We start from the raw sequence: 13,209 nt of genomic DNA on the forward strand, positions 1-13,209 counted from the left end.
CACATGACTGATCCTGTATTTAGTGCAATAATTTTTCCCTAACCTTTGAGATACGGTCTGTACACTGAATCACGTGTGCCTTTTTGACTCTTTGTGAAGTGTGATTCATTGTGATTAAGCTGTTTAATTTTCCTGTGGGTGAAAATGATAACACTGTACATCCCGGGCTCCTTTGGAAAGGATAAGTGATACACTTGTCTGTGCTTGTCTTGATGTTGTGCTTAGAAGCTTGTTATCTGAGTAAAAGCAAACATTTTCAAAGTTCATAAAACAGAAGTGTACAATACTTTAAGAAAAAACTGGTATTATTTGTGGTTGTAAACTGTGCTGGTATCACAGCTCTATCCTCATGTGAATTGATTCAGCTATTCTCTAATGTACATTAACAAAGTCACGTGTACTACTGTATGTCAGCACTCAGTACTGAATTATATTCATTAATACAAACACAGAAGATTTCATTATGACCAGTGACTCAAATAGCAGCAAAACTGTTTTCAACATTGATAATCGTCCGAAATGTTTCTTGAGCAGCAAATCAGCATATTGGAAATATTTCTGAAGGACCATGTGTCACTGAAGACTGAAGTAATAATGATTTTACATCACAGGCTTAAGCTGAAATAGCCTCCTATTCCCTCAAAGAGGGCATTATTTGAGGGGACAGCCATTTGTAGTGGTGTCCGAAACCGTAGTGGACATTATCGAGTTCACTCATTCAATCCCACATCGCACCACAATAACGTGTGTACAGCCGATGTACGCTCAACGGCGGTCCGATTTCGCTCACTTGTTTTCAATCACTCCTTCAAGTGAACTCTGAACTAACGTAGGGAATATTGATTGAGCGTTTAGGGGGCGATTTTGGATTCAGCCAGTGCTTGTCACGGTTTCGCCATGCTCCAACGTTCACAAACCTGTTCTGACCTGCGCATAGACACGACCACAACGCATGATATTCAGCCGGATCCAGGCCGGATCCAGATCAGATGGAGGACCTGCGCCTAGACACGACCACAACGCATCCCTGAAGTGTCAGCGGAGGCTGTGTCAACTACTCTCCCCTCTGAAGGCCTCATCGACACGACAGCCATCGGCACTGATCCTCAACAAACCCGTCTCCATCCCAGCGTGATGACTCCGATTTTTAACCAGATATAACTGGATAATATTCGGAATGTTCCTGTAATGCTGCCTGAATCATAATCATTCACTGTTGGTTCGTCGGCCAAAGGAGAACTTGCCCCCCGACTGGTTTTGTCCCAAGGTTTAATTTAATTAAAAAATGTTATATATTAAATGTTAAATTAAATACTAACCATAATACAGAACCAGATAAGCCCATGTTAAGAAACAATGTGCCTATTTTTTAGGACAGCGTGACAAACAACAATTTACAGCTTTTAGGCAGTGTGACCCTCCCCAGCCCAGTCGCAAACTCTGACAATAAAAACAAGAGAAAAAAAACAGGTTATTTAAGGGTGTTACATTTAAAGAGAAGTTAAAGAAAAAAAACCTAAAACAAAAAAAAGGTTCATCTAGTTGCTTCCTGTAAGTTAGTTCTCAAGCTTTTCTTGTTGTTGTGAAGGAGTGAGGAAACCATTTGTTAAGACATCATCAGCAAACAGAACAGTGTTTTGTAATCTGTGTAATTTGTAAGATGATGTAAAATGAACAACCATATCTAATCAAACACTGCTGTAATGCCGTAAATTATTTCATTATTTCTCTGCTGAGTTCTTCCTTTGTTCACTTTTCAGTTTCAAGAACACAATCTGTGCTACTGGTCAAAAGTTTGGAATCATTACGACTTTTAAATGTTTTTTAAAATCTCTTATGCTAACCAAGGCTGCATTTATTTGATCAAAAATACAGTAAATACAGAAAAATATAAAAACAGTAATATTGTGAAATATATTTTATATACATTTTCTATGTTATTTAAATGTTATTTATTCCTCTAATTTGCTGAATAATGCTAAAAGCAGTCTTAGTGAGCGTAATATACTTTTTTTCATAAAAACAAAAACAAAAATCCAAACTTTTGAATGGTAGTTAAAGTGAATATCTAAGACATATGCTGCACGATTTGAGTTTATTCCCACAAATAATTTTAATAAATTTTTTTATGTATAACTAAACTTGTCATAAACATTTGTAAAGCATTTTTAGAATATTACATTCCTTTTCTGTGTCATTTATGACTTAAAATAAACCATAAAATAAAGATCCCAGTCCAGCAGCTTGAAAACATCTTGAAGCACAATTGGGAAATATTTAACAGGACAGCACTTAAGCCTGTTTTGTTGGATTCAAAGTACTAGGGATCACAAGGTCTGTCCCTTTTCCTTAGTTGCAGTTTTCTGCTGACTGTAGTATGTGTATGTCCTGCTGATGCACGGCTCTCCCAACACAACACACAGACTAACAGACATGTACGGCAGCAGTAGCAGTCTCAAGACTCCCACAAGTCCCCAAGAAGAGGACAAAGGAGAAGGAAAGGTCTATGGGAATGTTTTTGCGGAACTGGAATCAGTAGACCTGCCCCTGGGAACGAGTTTAAGGTAAAGAGTGGTTTTTTTTATGGATGCATTGCGTTACCATGTGGAACGTTTATGATTTAACATTAATAGTGTTCTTTATGGATGCATTTTCAAATTGGGGAAACCAAATTGTGAAGGTTTAAAGGGATAGTTCACCCAAAAATGAAAATTAGCCCATGATTTACTCACCCTCAAGCCATCCTTGTATATGACATTTTTTTTCAGACGAATACAATCAGAGTTATATTAAAAAATGTCCTGGCTCTCCCGAGCTTCATAATGGCTGTGAATGGCCGTATATTTTTTTAAGTTCATCAAAGTCCATCCATCCATGATAAAAGTGCTCCACACCGCTCCGGGGGGTTAATAAAGGCCTTCTGAAGCGATGCGTTTGTGTAAGAAAAATATCCATATTTAAAACTTTATCGACTAAAATAACACTGATTTCCATTAAAAGTAATGCAATTAGTTACTTTTTCTAAAGGAATAACTCAGTATTGTAATGCAATACTTTTAAAAGTAACTTTACCCAACACTAATGATGATGCAACATTAGATTAGCCAGTGTGTTGATAAGGGAAATAAACAGAACCCTTTGCTAATAGAGTTGTCATAGCACAAAATGTTAAATTATTCAAAGAGGCAATGGTGTTCTGACAATTTAGGTGAATAACTGAATAAAGAATAACAGACGAAGCAGAATCCTGGTAAAAGCGATTAATCTGAAATTCTACAGACCTCCGTCTTCAATGTCACATGATCCTTCAGATATCATTAAGTTGGCTTGTGAGAGCCAACTTACTGATGTTGTATTTAAACTTATTATTAGTGGTGCTTGCCAAAGGCAAAGCAACACTAGTGTTATTGTGCATACTTATTATTCTTATTCTAATTAGTGGTGCTTGCCTATGGCGAAGCAACACTATTGTTATCTCACATACTTATTATTATTCTTCTTATTATTATTCTTCTGGCCACTTTTTGACGCGCTACTCCTCCCGCAGTTTTTGTCACAGACCCATGAATGAGGTGTCAAAACGTGCGGCCTGTTCGGGAATGGTGTGCTATGACTTTTCTAAGAGATCGGGGGTACGATGGTCGCCCCAGGGGCGAAAAACGGCCCAAAAAAATCCCATAGACTTAACATTGCGAAAAACTTTGACGAGTCATAGCTCAGAGTGTGAATTTCGCAGAAACGTGAAATTTGCCACATTTGAAGAGGCTGACAGACTCTGTAAGAACATACCACACAATGGGGTAAAAGTTGCACCCCTGGGGGGCAGGAGCTGCCCAAAGTTTCCCCATTGACTTACTATGGTGTAGGACGGCCCATGAAATGGGCCGTCCTACACCATAGAAACCGCTTTTATATTGAACATAACTCTGGATCACAGTGTCATAGAGACAAGGGGGCGGGCTCATTTTACTCAGACAACCAATCAGTCTCTCAGGATCATTGTGAAGCTATCAAGCCACGCCCTAGCAACCATTTAGAGCACCTTAGCAACAACTCCCATAGACTTCCATTGAAAGAGATCGAAGGGATATCTCTGGACTGAATTGTCATAGAAACATGAGGGTGGTCTCGTTTGACTCGGGGCAGCAAACAGCCAATCATGAATCACCTCAACACTTCCTAGCCACGCCCTAGCAACCATTGTCGAGCACCTTAGCAACCAAAATCCAATGAGGGATATCTTCCATTCTGAATGTCACAAAGGCGTGGGAGTTGGTTTATATCATTCATAGTGACAAGAAGCCTTTGGAGTTTCATGATTGGCAACTGCCAAGCCACTCCCTAGCAACCAAACAGAGTACCCTAGCAACCATTTTGCAAGACCAATATCTCTGCATCAGAACATCGTATAGAGATGGGGGTTGGTTTATACATTCACATTGACTTTGGAGCTTCATGATTGGCAGCTGCCAAGCCACTCCCTAGCAACCAAACAGAGTACCCTAGCAACCGTTTTGCAAGACCAATATCTCTGCATCAGAACATCGTATAGAGATGGGGGTTGGGTCTTTTGACTCATGCTAGCAAACAGGACTTGCTACATGCTACACATACTAGCAGTGAATAGCTACATGCTAATATTGATTAGCTAAGTGCTAAATCATGCCAATAAAATGCTACAAACTCAACAGTAACCATCTTTGACAACTACCAACCACCTAGTAACACCATAGCAACCACCCAAATTACCCTAGCAACACCCTAGCAACCACCCAGAACACCCTAGCAACTGCCTAGCAACGCCCTAGCAACCACCCAGAACACCCTAGCAACCGCCTAGCAACACCCTAGCAACCACCCAGAACACCCTAGCAACCGCCTAGCAACCACTCAAAACACCCTAGCAACCACCTAGCAACACCCTAGCAACCACCCAGAACACCCTAGCAACCACCCAGAACACCCTAGCAACGCCCTAGCAACCACCCAGAACACCCTAGCAACCGCCTAGCAACACCCTAGCAACCACCCAGAACACCCTAGCAACCGCCTAGCAACCACTCAAAACACCCTAGCAACCGCCTAGCAACACCATAGCAACCACCCAGAATACCCTAGCAACCGCCTAGCAACCGCACAGAACACCCTAGCAACCACCTAGCAACACCCTAGCAACCACCCAGAATACCCTAGCAACCACCTAGCAACACCCTAGCAACCACTCAGAACACCCTAGCAACCGCCTAGCAACACCCTAGCAACCACCCAGAACACCCTAGCAACCGCCTAGCAACACCCTAGCAACCACCCAGAATACCCTAGCAACCACCCAGAATACCCTAGCAACCACCCAGAACACCCTAGCAACCACTCAGAACACCCTAGCAACCACCTAGCAACACCCTAGCAACCACCCAGAACACCCTAGCAACCGCCTAGCAACACCCTAGCAACCACCCAGAATACCCTAGCAACCACCTAGCAACACCCTAGCAACCACTCAGAACACCCTAGCAACCACCTAGCAACCACCCAGAACACCCTAGCAACTGCCTTGCATCATCATAGCAAACTCCAACAACACCCTAGCAACCGAGCGGCGAGTTTTGCCACTGCAAGCACCACTTCACATTTTCTTCTGGAAATGTACATTCTAGTTTTTATTATTATTATTCTGGACAAAGTTTGACGCGCTACTCCTCCCGCAGTTTTTGTCACAGACCCATGAATGAGGTGTCAAAACGTGCGGCCTGTTCGGGAATGGTGTGCTATGACTTTTATAAGGGATCGGGGGTACGATGTTCGCCCCAGGGGCGAAAAACCGGCCGAAAAATCCCATAGACTTAACATTGCGTCAAACTTTGACGAGTCGTAGCTCGGAACGAGGATGTCGCAGAAACGTGTAATTTACCACATTTGAAGAGGCTGACAGGCTCTGTAAGAATATACCACACAATGGGGTAAAAGTTGCACCCCTGTGGGGCAGGAGCTGCCCAAATTTGCCCCATTGACTTACTATGGTGTAGGACGGCCCATGAAATGGGCCGTCCTACACCATAGAAACCGCTTTTATATTGAACATAACTCTGGATCACAGTGTCGTAGAGACAAAGGGGCGGGCTCATTTTACTCAGATGACCAATCAGTCTCTCAGGATCATTGTTAAGCTTTTAAGCCACGCCCTAGCAACCATTTAGAGCACCTTAGCAACAAGTTCCATAGACTTCCATTGAAAGAGATGGAAGGGATATCTCCGGATAGAAGTGTCATAGAAACACGAGGGTGGTCTCGTTTGACTCGGGGTAGCAAACAGCCAATCATGAATGACCTCAACACTTCCTAGCCACGCCCTAGCAACCATTGTCGAGCACCTTAGCAACCAAAATCCAAAGAGGGATATCTTCCATTCTGAATGTCACAGAGGCATGGGAGTTGGTTTATATCATTTATACTGACAAGCAGCCTTTGGAGTTTCATGATTGGCAGCTGCCAAGCCACTCCCTAGCAACCAAACATAGTACCCAAGCAACCATTTTGTAACAGCTATATCTCAGCATCAGAACATTGTATCGCGATGGGGGTTGGTTTATATCATTCATACTGACAAGCAGCCTTTGGAGTTTCATGATTGGCAGCTGCCAAGCCACTCCCTAGCAACCAAACAGAGTACCCTAGCAACCATTTTGTAACAGCTATATCTCAGCATCAGAACATTGTATCGCGATGGGGGTTGGGTCTTTTGACTCATGTTAACACACAGGACTTTCAACATGCTAAACATGCTAGCTGTGAATAGCTACATGCTAATATCGATTAGTTAAGTGCTAAATGATGCTAGCAACATGCTAATCTTGCTAGTATCTGGCTACAAACATGCTAGCAAACATGCTAATCATGCTAGCATGATGCTAGCAACATGCTAATCATGCTAACATGATGCTAGCAACATGCTAATCATGCTAGCATGATGCTAGCAACATGCTAATCATGCTAGCATGATGCTAGCAACATGCTAATCATGCTAGCATGATGCTAGCAACATGCTAATCATGCTAACATGATGCTAGCAACATGCTAATCATGCTAGCATCTAACTACAAACATGCTAACAAACATGCTAATCATGCTAGCATGATGCTAGCAACATGCTAATCATGCTAGCATGATGCTAGCAACATGCTAATCATGCTAGCATGATGCTAGCAACATGCTAATCATGCTAGCATGATGCTAGCAACATGCTAATCATGCTAGCATGATGCTAGAAACATGCTTATCATGCTAGCATGATGCTAGCAACATGCTAATCATGCTAGCATGATGCTAGAAACATGCTAATCATGCTAGCATGATGCTAGCAACATGCTAATCATGCTAGCATCTAGCTACAAACATGCTAATCATGCTAGCATGATGCTAGCAACATGCTAATCATGCTAGCATGATGCTAGAAACATGCTAATCATGCTAGCATGATGCTAGAAACATGCTAATCATGCTAACATTATGCTAGCAACATGCCAATCATGCTAGCATGATGCTAGCAACATGCTAATCATGCTAGCATGATGCTAGAAACATGCTAATAATGCTAGCATGATGCTAGCAACATGCTAATCATGCTAGCATAATGCTAGCAACATGCTAATCATGCTAGCATGATGCTAGCAACATGCTAATCATGCTAGCATGATGCTAGCAACATGCTAATCATGCTAGCATCTAGCTACAAACATGCTAGCAACCTGCTAATCATGTTAGCATCATGCTAAAGACACGGTAGCATGATGCTAGCAACATGCTAATCATGCTATCATTATGCTTATTTTGTTAGCATCTTACTAAAAACTAGCTATACACACCCTAGCAACCGAGCGGCGAGTTTTGCCACTGCAAGCACCACTTCACATTTTCTTCTGGAAATGTACATTCTAGTTATTATTAAGTTGGCTTGGAGAGCCAACTTACTGAAATGCTATTTAAACTTATTATTAGTGGTGCTTGCCTATGGCAAAGCAACACTAGTGTTATTGTGCATACTTATTATTCTTATTATTCCACACAAAGTTTGGCGCGCTACTCCTCCCGCAGCTTTTGTCACACACACCTGAGTGAGGCGTCAAATCGACCGGCTCATTGAGGAGAGGTGTGCTATGACTTTTCTAAGAGATAGGGTGTACGATGTTCGCACAGCGGACGAAAAAGCGGCCAAAAAAATCCCATTGACTTAACATTGCGGAATTTTCAGAAATTTAAATCTCAACTGCCACTTTCACACACACCCACAGAAAAGGGCCTGACAGCCCTGCTGTCAGGCCCTCTCTCTCTCCCTCAGAGGATTTATTTTATCAAGCAGCCAATAAGTAATGGCCTAACATCTTCATAGCCACACCATAGCAACCAGTTACAGCACCCTAGCAACCGTAGGCCATAGGCACGAGGCCGCAGGCCGAGTGCCATACTAAATATCTCTATAAAAACTCTATAAAAACTCCATATAAAACTCCATAGTAATTATCTGTAAATAAATACATGCCGACATCACAGACCCCTGAGTGAGGCGTCAAATTGTGCGGATTATTGAGGAGAGGTGTGCTGTGACTTTTCTTACCGATCGGGGGTACGGTGTTTGCCCCAGGGGCAAATAATTGGCTGAAAAAAGTCCCATAGACTTAACATTGGCACAAAATTTGTGAGATCATATCTTTTGACCAGAAGGTCATATAGACTTGGGGTTGGGCTCTTTTGACTCGGCCTATCAAGCAGCCAATAAGTAGTGACATAATACATTCATATTGCCGCCCTAGCAACCACTTAGGGCAGCCTAGCAACCATAAAACAACATATTCAAGCCATATCTCAGCTCCAGAAAATAGTAGAAACATGGAGTTTGCCTTTTTTGACTCAGACTGTCAACTACTCTTTAAATATCATCTCATAAACTGTATAAGCACACCATAGCAACCATATAGAGTACCCTAGTAACCACCTGAACACATGAATAAGCCATATCTCAGCACCAGAACATCGTACAGACATGGTTGTTGGCTCGTATGCAATAATGTACCACACTCTAGCAACCGAGCGGCGAGTTTTGCCACTGCAAGCACCACTTCACATTTTCTTCTGGAAATGTACATTCTAGTATTGTGATTACTATTCACCTAGACAAAACTTCGGCACGCTACTCCTCCCGCATTTTTTGTCGTGGACCCATGAATGAGGTGTCAAATCGACCGGCTCATTGAGGAGAGGTGTGCTATGACTTTTCTAAGTGATCGATTGTACGATGTTCGTTCAGCGGGCGATAAATCGGACGAAAAAATTCCCATAGACTTAACATTGGCACAACATTTGTGAGATCATATCTTTTGACTAGAAGGTCATAGAGACTTGGGGTTGGGCTCTTTTGACTCGGCCTATCAAGCAGCCAATAAGTAGTAACATAATAACTTCATATTCGTGCCCTAGCAACCACTTAGGGCAGCCTAGCAACCATAAAACAACATTTACAAGCTATATTTCAGCTCCAGAAAATCATAGAGACGTGGAGTTTGCCTTTTTTGACTCAGACTGTCAACTACTCTTTAAATATCATCTCATAAACTGTATAAGCACACCATAGCAACCATATAGAGTACCCTAGTAACCACCTGAACACATGAATAAGCCATATCTCTGCACCAGAAAATCGTACAGACATGGTTGTTGGCTTGTATCCAATAATGTACCACACTCTAGCAACCGAGCGGCGACTTTTGCCACTGCAAGCACCACTTCACATTTTCTTCTGGAAATGTACATTCTAGTTATTATTATTATTATTCTTTTTCTGAGACTAAAATTTACAACTCTATCTCCTCCTAGAGCTTTAACTCCACATACTCCAAACTCGGCACGGACACTCAAACTGTTCTGACTCGGTGTGCTATATCTTTTCTAACTGATCGGACTTACGGTTTTCCTAAAAACTACGATCAAACTCGGAAAAAACTCCCATTGACTTTACATTGCGGAATCTTCAGATTTTCAAACTCCCCAACTGTCAAAAATTCAAATGTAAATCCCTTGAAACCCTAGACTGAATCAAACTGCCATTCTATATACTATATGAGCCAATGAGACTCATTCAAACTAATAAACTCATCTATCTCTGACACTTATCCATCTATCTATCTATCTACTTTAAACTAAATTAAACTTCAAACTAAATTAAACTTTAAACTTCAAACTAATTTAAACTTCAAACTTATTTAAACTTTAAACTTCAAACTTATTTAAACTTTAAACTAATTTAAACTTTAAACTCAAACTCGTACACTTATAAACTCATACACTTATAAACTCATGAATTCATACACTTATGAACTCAAACTCATAAATTAATAAACTCTGAACTCTTACTCATTTAAACTTATAAACTCTAAACTCATAAATTCATACACTAATAAACTCATGAACTTATAAATGCATTAATTCATACACGTATGAACTCTCATGAATTCATACACTTATGAACTTTTAAACTCATAAATAGTTCACCATAGCAAACACCCAGAACACTCTAGCAACTGCATAGCAACCACCCAGAACACCCTAGAAACCGACTGAAATACCTTAGAACACCCTAGCAACACCATAGCAACCACCCACAATACCTTAGAACACCCTAGCAACCACATAATATACCTTAGAACACCCTAGCAACCACCCAGAACACCCTAGCAACCACCCAAAATACCTTAGAACACCCTAGCAACCACCCAAAATGCCTTATAACACCCTAGCAACACCCTAGCAACCACCCAAAATACCTTAGAACACCCTAGCAACACCATAGCAACCACCCAAAATACCTTAGAACACCCTAGCAACACCCTAGCAACCACCAAAAATACCTTATAACACCCTAGCAACACCCTAGCAACCACCCGAAATACCTCAGAACATCCTAGCAACACCCTAGCAACCACCCAAAATACCTTAGAACACCATAGCAACACCATAGCAACCACCCAGAACACCCTAGCAACCACCCAAAATACCTTAGAACACCCTAGCAACCACCCAGAACACCATAGCAACCACCAAAAATACCTTAGAACACCCTAGCAACACCCTAGCAACCACCCAAAATACCTTAGAACACCCTAGCAACACCCTAGCAACCACCCAAAATACCTTAGAACACCCTAGCAACCACCCAAAATGCCTTATAACACCCTAGCAACACCCTAGCAACCACCCAAAATACCTTAGAACACCCTAGCAACCACCCAAAATAACTTAGAACACCCTAGCAACACCATAGCAACCACCCAAAATACCTTAGAACACCCTAGCAACACCCTAGCAACCACCAAAAATACCTTAGAACACCCTAGCAACACCCTAGCAACCACCCAAAATACCTCAGAACATCCTAGCAACACCCTAGCAACCACCCAAAATACCTTAGAACACCATAGCAACACCATAGCAACCACCCAGAACACCCTAGCAACCACCCAAAATACCTTAGAACACCCTAGCAACCACCCAGAACACCCTAGCAACCACTCAAAATACCTTAGAAACCACCTAGCAACCACCCACAACACCTTAGCAACCCACTAGAAACACCCTAGCAACATTTAATTACTTGAAACTATACTTTAACCTTTAAACTACTTTGAACTTTAAACTATTTAAAACTTTAAACTACTTTAAACTACTTTAAACTAATTTAAACTTCAAACTACTTTAAAATTCAAACTTATTTAAACTTTAAACTACTTTAACTTTCAAACTAATTTAAACTTCAAACTACTTTAAAATTCAAACTAATTTAAACTTTAAATTAATTTAAACTACTTTAAACTTTAAACTAAGTTAAACTATAAACTACTTTAAACTAATTTAAACTTCAAACTAATTTAAACTTTAAACTAATTTAAACTTCAAACTACTTTATACTTCTTCAAACTTTGCGGTCCAAACTTTCACAAGCCAACTTAAAGTTTGTCTCGACGAACTTTTTCTAGTTAAGTTGGCTTGTGAGAGCCAACTTACTGATGTTGTATTTAAACTTATTATTATTATTAGTGGTGCTTGCCTATGGCGAAGCAACACTATTGTTATCTCACATACTTATTATTCTTCTTCTTATTATTCTTCCGGCCACTTTTTGACGCGCTACTCCTCCCGCAGTTTTTGTCACAGACCCATGAATGAGGTGTCAAAACGTGCGGCCTGTTCGGGAATGGTGTGCTATGACTTTTCTAAGAGATCGGGGGTACGATGGTCGCCCCAGGGGCGAAAAACGGCCCAAAAAAATCCCATAGACTTAACATTGCGAAAAACTTTGACGAGTCGTAGCTCGGAACGAGGATGTCGCAGAAACGTGAAATTTGCCACATTTGAAGAGGCTGACAGACTCTGTAAGAACATACCACACAATGGGGTAAAAGTTGCACCCCTGGGGTGCAGGAGCTGCCCAAAGTTTCCCCATTGACTTACTATGGTGTAGGACGGCCCATGAAATGGGCCGTCCTACACCATAGAAACCGCTTTTATATTGAACATAACTCTGGATCACAGTGTCATAGAGACAAGGGGGCGGGCTCATTTTACTCAGACAACCAATCAGTCTCTCAGGATCATTGTGAAGCTATCAAGCCACGCCCTAGCAACCATTTAGAGCACCTTAGCAACAACTCCCATAGACTTCCATTGAAAGAGATCGAAGGGATATCTCTGGACTGAATTGTCATAGAAACATGAGGGTGGTCTCGTTTGACTCGGGCCAGCAAACAGCCAATCATGAATCACCTCAACACTTGCTAGCCACGCCCTAGCAACCATTGTCGAGCACCTTAGCAACCAAAATCCAAAGAGGAATATCGTCCATTCTGAATGTCACAGAGGCATGGGAGTTGGTTTATATCTTTCATAGTGACAAGCAGCCTTTGGAGTTTCATGATTGGCAGCTGCCAAGCCACTCCCTAGCAACCAAACAGAGTACCCTAGCAACCATTTTGCAAAACCAATATCTCTGCATCAGAACATCGTATAGAGATGGGGGTTGGTTTATACATTCACATTGACTTTGGAGCTTCATGATTGGCAGCTGCCAAGCCACTCCCTAGCAACCAAACAGAGTACCCTAGCAACCATTTTGCAAGACCTACATCTCTGCATCAGAACATCGTATAGAGATGGGGGTTGGGT

The 13,209-nt window shown here is 41.5% G+C and overlaps 1 protein-coding gene across 4 annotated transcripts in view; it reads left to right on the forward strand.

Moving 5' to 3' along the window:
- The first annotated feature begins 2,404 nt into the window (after nt 1-2,404).
- exoc6 (exocyst complex component 6) overlaps nt 2,405-13,209 on the forward strand; it is a 73,606-nt gene continuing 62,801 nt past the window's right edge. For 2 of the 4 annotated variants that reach the window (XM_056245860.1, XM_056245861.1), the window contains exon 1: nt 2,406-2,564. In XM_056245860.1, the coding sequence (XP_056101835.1) occupies nt 2,434-2,564 (131 nt within the window). In that variant the 5' untranslated portion in view covers nt 2,406-2,433. Of the gene's footprint in view, nt 2,565-13,209 lie in introns of all 4 variants that reach the window. The other 2 variants (XM_056245859.1, XM_056245863.1) reach the window with 2 other exon arrangements.

The sequence above is a fragment of the Rhinichthys klamathensis genome, unplaced genomic scaffold (assembly GCF_029890125.1).
Source record: "Rhinichthys klamathensis goyatoka isolate OS25496 unplaced genomic scaffold, OSU_Roscu_1.1 h1tg000035l_1, whole genome shotgun sequence".
Classification (NCBI taxonomy): Eukaryota; Metazoa; Chordata; class Actinopteri; order Cypriniformes; family Leuciscidae; genus Rhinichthys; species Rhinichthys klamathensis.